This window comes from Melospiza melodia, chromosome 4 (genome assembly GCF_035770615.1).
Source record: "Melospiza melodia melodia isolate bMelMel2 chromosome 4, bMelMel2.pri, whole genome shotgun sequence".
Classification (NCBI taxonomy): domain Eukaryota; kingdom Metazoa; phylum Chordata; class Aves; order Passeriformes; family Passerellidae; genus Melospiza; species Melospiza melodia.
The window spans coordinates 59,965,245-59,980,343 of record NC_086197.1 but is presented as its reverse complement, the minus strand read 5'-3'; the positions used below and the strand labels follow the sequence as shown (position 1 = coordinate 59,980,343).

General features: G+C 41.3%; 1 protein-coding gene across 5 annotated transcripts in view; it reads right to left on the bottom strand.

The window, feature by feature from the left end:
* TMCC3 (transmembrane and coiled-coil domain family 3) overlaps nucleotides 1-15,099 on the bottom strand; it is a 133,000-nt gene that overhangs the window by 40,992 nt on the left and 76,909 nt on the right. The window contains exon 1 of one of the 5 annotated variants that reach the window (XM_063154891.1): nucleotides 11,737-11,758. The exons of 3 other annotated variants lie outside the window; for them this stretch is intronic. In XM_063154891.1, the coding sequence (XP_063010961.1) occupies nucleotides 11,737-11,739 (3 nt within the window). In that variant the 5' untranslated portion in view covers nucleotides 11,740-11,758. Of the gene's footprint in view, nucleotides 1-3,602; nucleotides 3,740-11,736; nucleotides 11,759-15,099 lie in introns of those variants that run through there. One more of the 5 variants, XM_063154888.1, reaches the window with a different exon arrangement.

Sequence of the window (15,099 nt, the reverse complement as noted above, 5' to 3'; positions counted from 1 at the left end):
ATACATATAAATTTGTAGTCCTGATGAAATGCAGAGGGTTCTTGTTCAGTAATGGGTAAGACATCAAGAGTGAAGAGCAATGTCCTGATCAACAGATTAAAAAAGAAAAAAGACAGCTTTAACAGACCCTTACAGAGCCTTGAAAGGCAGTCCTGACACAGTGCTCTTGAAGTAAAAGTCAGCACAGTGAGGCACGGGTTAGCATAGGCAGGCTAGTCTGAGCTTCAGGAATGTGAACTATTGCAATTGGATAGACCTCTGCATGGACTTACTGGCCAAGAAATATAGTGTGGCCAGAATCTGAACACCCTAGTCTTCCACAATGCTTACTGAAAAATCAAATCCCTTAAGAAAACACTATAACACTTTTTTAAACTATCCTGCCAGTTACATTCCAGCAAGAGCAGTACTTTGTTCATGACAAATAAAAATGCAACTCCTGTTCCCAAATTGTTCTACTTCATATCTTAGGTCCTGATTTTGAATGTTTTTCAAAGATTTGTTTTGAAGCATTGCAGGAATCAGCTAGTAGTGGATGTAAAGCACAGTGAAGCTGCAGCAACTGGCATTAGCAGAGAAGACAGGAAATGTTTTGCATGGCTGTACTGTCCGTGGATTTCACCTGCACCACCGGAGCGATCTGCAGTAATCCAGATTATAGCGACCAGATACTATTGGCAAGGAGAGGCAGGCAAAGTCTCCTGGAAGGGCACCCTTCCTAATCTGGAGATGGATGACTTTCCAGAACTAAGGCAACTATACGGCTATAAATCTATACCCACCACATAAAAGCAGAACTGTAAGGCACTAATTCCATTACACTTCATGTAATAGTGGTTTTACATCCCACTCAGCACTGCTGTGCATGGCATAGCTGGACTCCCTCGTGATTCATCCAAGGAAGAGAACATCCAAGAAGAGAGAACAGCCTCTCCTTCAAAATATTTGGCCTTCAGCAGCAGCAGTGACTCTCCTAAGTTAAGAATGATCCAACTATACCTAAATAAAGTATTTCCTCTCGTTCAGCCACGGGGAACGTCACACAAAATGTGACATATGGAGAATTATTAGCAGAACCCACAATATCTTATACTTCAAACAGCCTCAAAGAAGAAGGTATTGAGCAGACCTGTTGCAATACACTGAAGAAGCTTTTTGGCTGCAGCAAAAATTTTTAAATCCCCTTGGACTCTACATTTATAAACTCTGAAGGCTGTATTTACAGTAAATTGTTCCAACACTTCTGCAAACTAAATTTAATGATGCCTTCCTACAGTATACACAACAGCAATTCTGGAACTGTCATTTTACCTGTCCAATGAAAAGGTGTCACTTTCTCATAAGGAAAATCCTTAGCTGGGCTTGGAAGATGTGCAGTAACCTATAGGCTGGAGAATTCCTTTAACACCCACCACCTAAAAACTGGACGGAGTAGCCTATTTTATACAGACTAGGAGATGCAGCTTCTACTTTAACACCTCTCTTTTCCCCAGACTTTATTAAATGGATCTCACCTTACTTACAACATGCCCTATCCTGCTACCAAATCCAGCTCCAAGGCATTCCTCACACAGCAAGCCTCCCTAGTCTGCTCAGGCTCTTGAGAACCCCACCACCAGCTCTGTATTGTTTGTCCATGCACTGCATTATTCTTCTCCATCCATGTTCTAGAATAGCAGCTTTAACTTCAGCTGCTCTGAAGATTTTTGTTCAGTCTCTAACTAAAAACCAGCATTCTAATTTCTTGCTTTTTTTCTACCAGTTCTTGCCGCTCCAGTGCGTGACCATTTCTACCCCTATGGCTAAGGCAGTAAGAGAAACGTTGAAGTTATCCAGCCAATTTACCCAGGAAAAATTTCAATTTGTCTGAACTAAGCACAAACAGATTAAATACAAGGTCTTACCATCATCTGGAAGACACAACATGCTGCTACCATACCTAGCAATTACTTTACAAGTTTTGTGATATTTGACACAACTTGTAAAGCCCAAACCCTGGAGCATCACAATTACATACAACTCTAAACTTGTATAGAGTTCTATTTCCAGCCCGCATGGTCACAGGAAGGGAAGATGACACTAATTCTGATTAAAAGAAATCCAAAATCAGACAGAAGACCAATGCTATTTTAAAATCCCCTTAAACATGAGATTTTTTTTTTTTTAATGTCAATACACAAGTACAATAAACAACACAGCAATGGTCATGATACTTTATACTTTTAAATAAAACAACTAGAGTAGAGAGTAGAGTTTAACCTTCAAATATGCCAAAAATTATGAAGATATGCAACTTTTCTCCATGGCCACACTTAGGTAGGTAGTCACTATTCTTACAGCAAGATCAATGAAAGAGAAACTAATTAGTTCAACTTTCTACAGAGAAGAACACAGGAAATGCATAACACTGTTAACTCCAATATGACTAGGATGTGTGACCACCTTACAGTGTGAAGAGCATTGTAGATTCCAGTAGTAATGCTACAGCGTATAGGGTTACCTATTTTAAAAATATTTCATTATTCTGAAGCAATCTGAATCACACCATCTCCTTTTCATCACTGTGAATTAATGGGCAGGAGGGATGGAGAATGCTGCTAATGAGCAGTACTGGAAAATAAAACACCCAAAACCTTCACTCCAGTCACCTCCCAGAAAAGATCTTGCCTCACAAATAGTTGATTCTTACACTTCAAACCATAAAGTTCATTTGTTGTCAGACCCAGGATCTCAGCACAGAAAACAGAATTTCTGCCAATATCCCAAGTCAGCTAGAGCAACCTCGGTTTTCCTTTCCTGCAGTGCATGGGAATAAAAAGCCACTTTTTACACACTTTTGAACTGAACATTTAGGTAACAACTTTAAACTAAAAAGCTAAGTGCCTTCATCAACAGAACACTTACCATAAAAGCCACTAAATACATTAAAGGATCACAGCTTTGCCTACACATGTTTATGTTTATAGATATAACATATAAACAAAACACAAAAATAAAGATGAACTTGCCAGGAAACTAAGAAAAACTATTTCATAAAGCCATACATCATGGATATATATTATATTCTTACTTTATCCCTACAACACACAAGTGCACTTTTTGTCAAGCTCCATTCCTGCCACAGCCCTCTTTTAACTTCATAAAAGGAACCATAATAATCTCTGCTGCCAGATACAATCACCTGCTCCAGAGTTTATTAAACAAACCTTGAGAAACAGAACCAAGCCCCAGCATTCACCACTGTGATCGAGAGAGAGTCACGGCATTAAATCATCGGCACTGTTGACTCTGGTGAGTAAGTTCTCTATTACACTTGTATCCCTCCGGTTTCGATTGCGGGGATACCTCGAACATTGGTTTCTATGAAGTCAATATCCAGTTTCATTTCATTTTCCTATACCAAAAAGTGTTCAGAGCATGAACGTGAAAGAATCACACAGGAAAAAAGCTTCCCTTTAGATCGTCATCCTAGGAAACGCGGAGACCTCACGGGGAAAGTGCGGCAGGTTGGCGGCTGCCTGTCAGAGCTGGGCACCCCAATCCCCCAGGCAGCCCCGGCGCCGCCGCCTCCCGGGCCGCCGGCTGTCTCCCCCGCGCCTTACCCTCGTCTTGCGGCGCCGGTGCCGCTCCGGGTCCGAGTACGTCCTGTCCACGGCGAGCGCCGTGTCGCTGCCCGGCATGCTTGTGCGAGTGTTTGCGCTGCTGCTCTGCCCGCTGCCCCACGGTGGGCGCGGTGCCGCCCAGGGCCGCCCAAGCACCAGCCCCGCGGCCGCGGGACCGAGCGGGATCAGGATCGGGAGCGGGATCGGGATCGGGGCCGCCGCCGCCGCGCGGGAGCGCCGGGCACGCCCCGCCCGCAGGGCCCCGCCCCGCCCGCTCCCCAGCCCCACACGGCCGGGTCGGCCCCTCCGCGCTCCGGGTCCCGCCGCACGGGCCCTGAGGGGCCCCGGCTGGGGTGTCCCCCTCCTTCGAGAAAGGAAGGACGCCCGCGAGGGGATGAAGGTGGGAGAGAGCTTAGCCAGAGGGACTGGGCCAGAAGTCCCTTCGTTTGTTTAATTTTCAAGGCCGTCCTGCCTGAGAGGACAGCGGAGCTGGGACACGATGATATCCCAGAGAAATGGCTGGACAGAGGGATGACAGTTCCTCCTGCTGACTGCCGCTGCTTTGGGTCCGATCCAGGTCTTGGAGGGAGTCACCATCAAGCAATCTCGACTTGCCTTAAAACAAACCTAAACCCTGTGGCCACAGTGAAACCTCACAAAGCACAGCATATTGTGAACCTAAAGGTTCAAAAGTCCAAAGTGGAAAGAAAGGCAGAAACCAGAAGCATTGTGTTGTCAGTTTTGGGCAGACTCACCTGTAAGGTTTTGACTTCGGCAGCCTAAGGAACCAAACAACAACACTGCTGCTTTAAAGCCCTTGATACCTAGAAGTTTCCACAATAAAATTGTATCAACATTCTGTCAAACCAACTAAATAATCAGAGCTTGAATTTTCCAAAGTGTTCCGTAGAGCAGCACAGCAACCAATTCAGCCCCATTTTCTGCACATTACCTATGTGAGATAAATCCTTCAATATCCTGGCACAGGGGAGCTTCAAACCATACTTCTGAACGCTCAAGGAAAACTTGTTTTCCAGGGCATGTGTATGCCATGCACTTAAATTCCTAAGAGTTGAGTGGAGCTTCTGACTGATCTTCACATTTCTCTTCAGACTTTCTATGCTGAGGAATGCATTTAAGTGACACTTAACAAATTTTAACCCTTTGAAAAGTGCAAGTAAAATATTGTTTTATAATCAGTAAGTAGTAGAGGAAATGTATTTCTTTTCCTTTCTGAAATAAACAGACTTGTTGAGTTACCACCACTAATTACACAAGTAAATCTGGAGTTCCTTCAGGCCAACTCTTGCAGGAGCAGCAGGATTTCACCTTTTAGGTACAGTTGCTCTCATGCTCATGCACAACTCACACTGCTTTTTTTCTCTAGCTGGAGACAGCAACAGTCCCAAGGCATGTGGGTATATAAACATACTTAACATAGTTAACTACCCTAGGAGGACCTTGCAGCTTTAAAAAATGTTTCCCTGTTGCCATTTGTTTGTTTTATTGGAATCATATGTTCCAACATAACAGTACAGTCAGAGGTTAATTATTTGACATGAGGACCTCGATAGTGTTTTAAAGCAATGAGGTCTTCATAAATAAAAGACCTGGAATTCTAAAATAAAAAGAAATACTACAAGACCTCACCCTCTTGGCAGGTGTTTCATCTTCAACTCTAACACCAGTTTTAACAAAGTTATCCCAAAGTAAACAATGAGTGGGTTTACTAAAGGAAGCACTATTTTCCTAATGCAGTATTCAAAGTACCAAACTAACACTAGATACCGCACACAGATGGTAACTTGCCACCCTTCCTATACTTCTTATGAAGCTGAATGAGTTAGCTGAAGTTAAAAGGCTGCTGGGAAAAAAGCAGAAATAGAAACTGTTTTTTCAGCCCTTCAGCTCAGACATGAACATTAATTCATATGCCAGAGAGTGAGGAACTCTGGAGGTAAAGGTGAGTAAAAAATTAAATAGGCAAATTTTGTGGGGCTTGGGGTTTTCACTGAAGAAATAATTGGACATTTCCAAACAGGAATGTGTGGTTTTCAGCACCTAGGATGAAATACCCTTATTTCCTCGGAAACTTTCAGGGTTTTTTTAAAGTCTTGCCAGATATAGTTGATCAAAGCACAGAAAGGGTAAGCAGTTGGAATAGGGAAACATAAAACACTGCAACTGCTTGATGTTTTAGTAATAGAAGGCTTACTATAAATCATACTTTATTCAAAAGTTTAAGAGTTTTATTTACATATCAGCCTTACTTAAATAGTACCAGCAGACTAGCCACAAAATGGTGAAACTTCTCTTGAAGATAAAAAGAGGCAGGAATATGCAATATATATTTAGAGGTAGTATCAGCATGCAGACTACTATATTTACAAAGAAAGCTCTGTCCTGATGTAGCCTCTAAGAAGAGAACATAGTATAGCTGGTTTGTAAGGCCCCAGTGTTGCATTAGTCACCTTCCAAGCAAGCCTGTGGATCTGTTGCTTGGGCACTGCTCTCAGTGGTGCATACCAGAAACAGCAGCTCCAGCTCCTGTGCCAACAGTGAAAGCCCTGGCACTGGGTGGCTCCTGGAGGAGCTGTGACCACAGGACAGCAGGCCAGTCCATTGGGAACAACTGCTGCACACAGCAGCAAGGTATAGTGGAGGACAAACAGCTGCTTGGGTGGAGACATCTGTCCCATGGGTCAGGAGAGTCCTTCCACACAAGCTGAATTAGAAGCCATTGTAATTCATTGTAATTTTAACAGTGTCTGCAGGTGCAACATCTCAAAAATGGTTCTTTTCATATGTTGGACTTAAATCATTTATGTCTTCAGAACTTATGTCAAACTGTGGTGCAATGCAATTCTCTGACCAAAGGCTGCTCTTTTCCGCCTTTATCTTTCCTTCTCACACGTGGGCCACTAGGTCCTTCCTAGCTGGAGCAGGAGCAGGTTCTTTTCCTATGGCACATTTGCAGAATGCATTTTATTTGGCTTGGTTGACAAAGGCCACCTGCCCTTCTCTTGCACACACAGCTGGTTTGTACAGCTCTCCTTCCTCACTCCAAAGCAGAGACGTGACGTCCTGAACGTGGCAGAATACTGCACAGCACAGTACTACTCAGAGCTTCACTGGGTACTTCTCTCACTCTCATTTTCAAAAGCCCACAGAGTTTAAATAAATGTTCTTCCCACACACTGCACCTGCTCTCTACTAAACCTTAACTCCACTAAAGCAAATTCTTCCAGATAGCAGCAAGAGCATGAGCTGGACTCACAGTGACTTAGATAGAAATGGTAGTCCAGTTTCATTCTCTTATCCTTTGTTCTTCTCCAAAAACATTTTAAACATTAATTTCTGTTGCTTAAATTAATGATAAAATGTCAAATCATTCCAGCTGTCCATTTTGCCAGTTTTAAAGTTCAAATGCCTCAAAATCCCTCACTGAGTGCCCAGCAGTCAGTGCCCATTCTTTTCCAGTCCTTCTCAGTTCAGCATGCTGGCTTGATCCACAATGCTCAACTCTTGGTATTTACATAATTTTGCCTACCTTATTAAAGTGACCTTTCAAAGAGCGATGCCTATTAGGAGCAGAAGGTCTAGTAAAGACTTATGATCACTGTACAAGAGTATTCATGACTATTTCGTTTTCAGAGGGACAGACATCAATACTGCAGTTGCCTGTATTGCCATGTTTTAGGAAAATGAAATCTCTGGAGGTGCAGCAGAGGCACTGTCCAAAGGAGACATATCAGCTGGAGCCTGAGCTTTCTCAAGATGATTCCTGTCTCACTCTTCTCTTCAGAGACTGCATCTTTGCCATCCATTTTTTGTCCCATGACTATGTGTAATGCTTGCACAGCAGACATACCACTCCCACCTACAACCTATAAATTTTCCATGCTGACTTATGCATAGGCCATGGTGGGACCAGAAGTGCCAGTGCACTTTTGGGATTGCCTAACAAAATCCAACTCCCACACAATACAATCCCCTAGATGGTGTCACGCACACATACTGGGAAGTAACAAAAAAGACCCAAAAAGACCTTTGTAGAGGTGGAAAATATGGAAATTCTTTCATTTGGGGACTGGCTCAAGGTTTGGCTCCATTCTCTTTCCAGTTTTATCATGAATCTGAGTCTTGGCAATATACTTTTATTCTTTGGACTTCTACTACCCTATCTGCAAAAGGGGAAGCATGGCACACCTTTCTCATGTGAAGAACCTTGAACTCCAGAATTAAAAGTGCTATTATTGAATGTTGTGTTCTAATGTTCATGGGGGGAAATTAAATATCTGATGTCAAAGGTATGTTGGCAAAGGTACAATCAGGAAAGATTGACAAAGATCCCTTTTCCCACAATGGTAACATCTGTACTCTAAACAGGATACTGGGACTTCTTTTGAGAGACTTTTTAACTTGTCCTCCAAATCTTTTTCCAAAAGCTTTCATCAGCCAGCCTCCAGGGAAAGGGTCTACGTGAAAAGAGACTGTTAGTCATTTCCAAGTCTGAGGTCAAGTGGGATAGTGCTGAGTGGCATTGGTCTTGCAGTTAGCCCTGAGTGCACTGTCACAGTTCCCAGTTCCTCTGCCAAAGCATGAGCCTTTCACACTCACAGCAAAGGAGACACTCTGCTGGTTTGTACCCAGCACAAACTACCATGGGATCACACCAAGACTTGCAGATTGTATTGCCAAGCTCTGACAAGCATTCAGAAGATGTCGATAAACTTTCAGATATCAAAATAAAATTTTAAATTAACCCCTTTCCTCCTGATTAAGAAATGTCCTTTTCTGATTAAGAAATGTTTTATCGCTATCACAATAGTCCCAAATGTTTTATCTGCTTTCACAATAGAATAGCTCTGGAAACTTAGTGAGTATACATTTTCTACACAGCAAGAAACTGCAAAACAAAGACTTTTATGTATTAGTGAGATGAACTTATAGGGAGTGAAGTACAGAGAAGCAAGTAAAAAATTCCAGTTCAGGGTAACAGAAGTTCTCATTCTTTCTCCTTTTCCCTGCATACTATTGTGTGTCCCTTGCTGTGTGATGAATTTCCAGGCCTTTCCTCATTCTCATACAAGCTAGGAAAATTCAGCTACATAATTCCTCACTGCTGCTGCTGAGTGACAGCGATAGTGCAAACAGTACCTACTAGATGGTGGAAGTGTTTTGCATTTCAAATGCTGTGAGTAAGAGCCACCTTTGTAGCAGACTGAAATGCCAACTGTTCTGTATACCCAAAAGTCGCCTGGAGCCTAGCTATTTATGTTAAAGATAGTCCATGTTGCAGAGGCAAGTAGAGAATTCTCCCTCTAGCAACATGAATGGTTGCTGCTCATCAGCTTACAAATTTTCTTCTGCCTCATAGTATGTGATTTGTGGCTGCCTGAGAATGAATGTATGCAGCCTCTTAGTCCCAAATCAGCTACTTTGACACTGTCACAAGGCATGCAGGACCAACAGCTGCAGCCTGCTGGCACATAAAGGTGTACTCCCTTCCAAAACACAAATATGAACTTGCATCCAAACCATTCAGGCTGTTGCCAGAAGACAATCAGTCTGAATCTCCTATTACTTCATATTCTGGTGGTTATATCAGGGCAACGTTTTATCTCAAATTAAAACAAGGACACTAGACACAGCCCATGAGCACAAGAATTGCTCTTGGAATGTGCCACCCTAACCCACTCTGCGAGCAGCAGCGCCTGCAGTCCCCCTGAAGTGGCATGTAGCTGGGTAGGTGACATCTGAGCTCCTAAAGGCTCTGTAAGTTAATACACTGCAGCTTTCACTCTACTGCTCTATGGCCATAGCTGCACAGAATCCCAGCTCAGTTTGTGGCTGAGGGCTGCGCACTGAGATAGCAGACAGTGCTGGATAGGAACCTGCCAATTTTTATTCATCTATGAGGTACATTGCATGGTGGTTGCTCTGTATAAGTTATGTCATGCTAAATGTGTGACATCAATTATTTCCATATCAATCGACAAAGTCAAATGCAGAATTAGGACTCGCTTGCCAGTCAACCAGAAAACACAGATGGGTTATGAGAGGACAGAAAAATTAATGATTATACATGTAAGCCTACACCTTGTCCTGGTGAGAGTTGTTGCAACACAGCCCTTTGAGTTTTATTTGAGTTTTATTACAGTGACTCTATCTACAGAGATGCAAGTTACAAGGACATGAAGTTCAAATTCCCTCACGAATGTAAAAGATGATCACCTACAATTATCTAACTGTGGAAATTTCCCAAGCGCCTGATTTTAACAACAAATATTTTAAAGGCAAGAAATTGCAAACAAAAAACTCCAGAGCATAGCATAGATATTTCTGTTATGCTAAGTAGATGAGTATCAGCCATTTTTTTAGTATCTAGCAACACACTCCCTTTACATATCTAAATACAGTAATATGTCAAGCCACTTTTGTATTATTACTATAAAACTTTAAACAACTAAATGTGTTTTTTAAACAATATTCATAATAATTCTTTGGGGCCTTTAAAATAATGATTTAGTAAGGTATTATTCATTACAAAATTTGGGGGAACATCTTTCACAAACTGAAGTCTTCTGCTTTATTCTTATACAACCAATGAATTATATGAGATACCATACAGTACCATTGTCTTATCCTTGGGACCTGAGCTGAGCAAGAATATATAAGCAGCAGCTTATTCTGCAATATTTTTGGAAGCTGTATTGACACAGTAGAGTCCTAGTATTTTAGGAGGAGTTCCCCCTGAACTTCCATTACTGAAAAACATTACAGCATGAGAACAGAACACTAGAGAACAGAAAAGACACAACGTCTCCTAATAAAAATTCCTATTCTGCTATATAGCAATGCAATTTTCTGGAACAAAATTATTGCCTTTATGCCCAGCATAACTGTAACCAATCTTTTCTTACTAGAATTATATGTATGGAGGGTAGGATTTCTTTTTATTTACCAATACAGCTATGTCTACAAAGCATTTATACATAAATCAATCCTAAGCCAACAAAAGGAAAGAGAACCTCAATGTCCACAGACATCTGACAGGACACAAGACACCCTGCAGAGACAGGCTGCTTTGGGGCTGGAATAAACTGAAATTCCCTTCCCTTTCAGTGCCCACCAATAAACTCTTCATCAGCTGGCCTCAAGTGTCACTGAAAAATGAAGCTGCCTCTCTTCTTGCCTTAAAAAAAAACCCAACAAAACCAGTTTTGGCAGCTGGGTTTGGGTTGGTCTGATATGGAGGGTTGCAAAGCACTTGCCTTTGCTTCAGCTACAAGTAGCTCCCCTCTTCTGATTTGTAACCACCTCAGGCTCACAAGTTTACAGATACCAGAATTTTCAAGCCCAGACAGTATAAAGGCATGATGTTATCAACAAGAATCTCACAGACAAACACTTAAATATCAAAAGAGAGGAAAAAACTGTTATTGGCCTACCAGTGTTTTTTTACAAGGTTCCCTTAAATTTATTTGTGTTCGTGTGTTTATGTCCCACACATATACACAACCTTATCAACAACTTTATTTTAAGTATTGTATGGGGAGAAATTTAATATTCCTGCTTGTTCATTGTGCTAATACAGATTACCTCACATAGGTTTTGAAACACTTCTTAATTAGGAGTCTCAGAAGAAAGTATTGGTGCAATATATAAGCTAATAGCAGTATAAAGACCATAAAAGCAACAAGGTATATATCAATAGTAATTAAGATTTCTGGGGCGCAGGCACACAAAAGTTACAACAAAGTAGCACAGCCAAGAAAAAGTCCTATTACGTAAGTTAAGACAAAAGAAAAAAGTGGTATCACAAACACATGGGACCTGACAGATTCTAGTTTGCATTTCTGACCCTTACTAATTCCAATGATTTTCAGCATTTCAATCAGAGGTCTGATACAACCACAAAACAACAGACTGTATTCTTCATTTACACTCCCCAGAATCTGGCATTTCTTACAATAAAAGGTTGTCTTTTTTTCTAAACAATTCATTTTCTCACATCTTCTTTCCTTTGAGATATCAGATCATAAACCTTGTCCAGTTCGAAAACTAACAGGAAAATATTAGTAAAAATTATTTTTCATTTCTACCACAAGTTTTCACAAAAATAACCTACCATTTTCAGCAGTTCTGTTTCATTACACTGCACCTCTAGGCATGGCTTGAGGATTTGCTTGAGCTGAAGGGCTCAGGTTGTGCCTTAGCTGGTGAGCAAAGCCGTGCTGGTGACACACCTGCAGCCCTGCCGAGTGCACAGCCAGCAGCAGCCAGCAGGTACAAAAGGGTGCTCTCCACACGCCCCTTTCCCAGGTGAAGGATGATCCCAGTCCCAGGTGGGGCCCCCCCAGCACAGCCACCAGCTGACATCAGCGTCCTCGGATTTATGGGCATGGGAAGGCATCCAAGGCTCAGGGCCATAAAAAGAAATGGCTGGTTGGTGATATCAGTGTGGAAGCAGCCCATGCAAGCTGTCCACAGCAGTAACTTGGGCAGAGGAGTATTCAGACTATGTAGTTAAGCTGCAAGAAAAACCACTGACTGCTTGGATGACACAGCTTCAGTTAGTACGTAGAACTGATGGCTAGTAGCCTGCAATGCTACACGTAGGTAATATCAGGGCAGAGAGATGTACCCTTAATGCCTGTGTTTAGTCTAGAATCTTATCCTTTAAAGCTGGCTTGTAATTTAGATTCAACAACAGTGAGCTGCACTGAGAGCTGGTGCAGGTGATAGCTATTTCTGTCAAAACAAAATAAATTATTACATTGTGAAAATACATATGTCTGAGTTTTATTAGCTCCCTCATCATCTACTGGCACATCTACTCAAGCTGTGGTGTTGACTCAGGAAAGTGGGCAGGGAATCATGCTTGGGGGCAGAAGGCAGAACACAGAAGACATCAGCAGTTAAAAAAAGCTAATCATGTATTGCATCTTTAGCTGACAAAGATTTAATTGTGTACATAGGGTACACATGTATCCAAAGACTCTTAATGTAAAAGACACAGAGTCAAATCTTAAGTCAGCCTATTACTTATGAAAATTTGTAAAATCATGGGCACCCCAAAATGAACTATTTAACCTTCAAAATGAACTATTTTCCTTTTTTTTTTCTAATAGAACTTCAGTAACAGCTTGAATTAGTTAGGCTTTGGAAAAATAACAAGCAGCTTCATCCAAGCAAAAACCTAGCAGAAAGCTTCAGTATGAATTTTCTGGTAGAGCTGAGATCAGCAATTATATCTGAATATCATAATACCAGCTGCTGAAACTTAGATGAGGGAAAGATGAAAACTAGCAGAACTGCTTAAAGGACCAAAAATGCAAATGTGGCATTAGAACATCTGTGGAGATAAAGCACCATACATAAACAATCATCTGATTTTCAAGAAAAGAGAAATAAAACTTTCTATATAACTAAATAGCTGACCCAGCAGAAATATGCTCATCTTCTCCAAGAATGAGTCATCTCCAGGAGACGTTTCACTAAATCTCTACAAACTTTTCTCTTTGATACTGGTAACTTTGCTACTGATAAATTTCCTTTAGTTATCTGAACTTCATATGTCAGTCTCCAGAACTAGAATGTATTTATTTTTCTAAGGCATCCAATAGTATGAAATGAGGGTGCATGTATACACAATTCAGCTTCACTGATAGAGAAAAGAAGCAGATAAATTAAACTAAATCAGCAGGGAATCCTTGTATTCGTCTGTAGTGAATGGGGACAGCAGCAAATAAACATTAACAAGTTAAACAATGTCCCTAAGCATTTAAATAGCTTGAAGTGAATAATCTTCTTAAGATGAGAATAAAAACAAACAAATGTTCAGTAACTCTCAGCATGACATCTTCAGCCATCTATCAAAATCATACAGGAATTTAAAACCAGAAGAGATTAACTGATCCCAGTTCATCAGGTTTTCTCCCCACAAGGTGTGTGCTGTGTTTACAGACAGCTTTTTACCTCCTCCTGGCATGCACAGAGATGAACTTACTGCAGCTTGTTTGCATTGTGACAAACCTTTTGTTGACTTGATTCCCCCAGAATTTCTTGTCATAACCCTCCTGACCCTGTTGTCAGAGTGTGGTGGTAATAATGACAAGGTCACAGGTGCCATCCCCATATGGGCCATCCACTTAAGAGCTGGACTAGATGAGCCCTGTGGCTCCCTTCCAACTCAGAACATTCTGTGATTTTGTTTCCTTTTGTAACTTCTAGACCTGCATGCATACAAACATTGTGTCACCAAATACACGCACACCAGCATCTCCCACTCTCCTAGCTTCCCAATGTTCCTCAGCAGTTGGGAATGCCACTTCAGCAAACAAATCCCTTCATGCCTGTCATCAACATCCTCATATTGTCCTGCAAAATCAGAAGGAAGAATAACACTAGACAGAAAACTTTGAGGTTAAAAATATACTGCTCAAGCTCCCTTCTCTTTGTTCATTAGATATTCTGCAGGCATGCATATGTATAAACACACATTATTAATTTATGCCTCCCCAGTGCTTACAGCATTTCACAGGTAGAGTGAGCAGTTTACATGTGGCACTGCACGGTGGGCAGGGGGAACACCTACATCATGCAGCCCTCACTTCAGTCTTCCAAAAGGCTGAGCAGCTGTTGGCTGGGTACTCTGTTGGATGGACAGTAAAACAGGGCAGTGGGAAGAAAGCAAAGAGTTCCTTTGAGAAAGGATGTACCAATCTTGGTACATTTCTACCCCAAAAGGAAAAAAGTAGGTGGACTCATTCTGCTTGTTACAGGTTGATTGGAGAGGTTTTTGAGCTGATTTTTAGTAATCAATTATTGCAAAATATTTTTAAAATGTGATGGAGTTGTGATAAACCCTTAGATTTTTGTGAACATTATCAATTTTCAACAACTAACGACCCTTTCAAATTACTTGTGGTGTGGCCAATGGGTTTTAATTCTATAAATTGTGGGCAGGCATTAAAGCAAGGAAAAAAGATTGGTAATTGGAATGAGTAAGTGCTTCTAATGCTCTGCAGAACCATTCAAAGCAGTCACAGCTTTGAATGTGGCTCTAGTTTACCACAGTCCTGCTGCAAATGTGCATTAAAATCCCGTTTTCATCCACTAGTAAAAGCATTTGAAATGCTTTTCACTACAAGTTCCGTGGCACTTGGATATTTCTGAATGTTAGATATGGAGCTCTCAGTTACATTTACTTGTGTGCATCAAGCTAGAATTTATATACATAAATTATATGTGTGCACATAAACACACCAATACATATACAGATAGCTACATACAAAATAAAGAATATGCAATAGCATCAGTTATTGAATCAGAAATATGAAGTCTTGCAGTTTTAAGACTGAGCAGATGATGTGTTTAACTGGGCTGGAAGCTAGCAGGAGTACTTCTATTAGAACAGTGTCTCAGGAGGAGGGAAGAAATACATAATTTGTTCTAGCTGGCTTTCCCTAATTCCATTTAGTAGGATTTA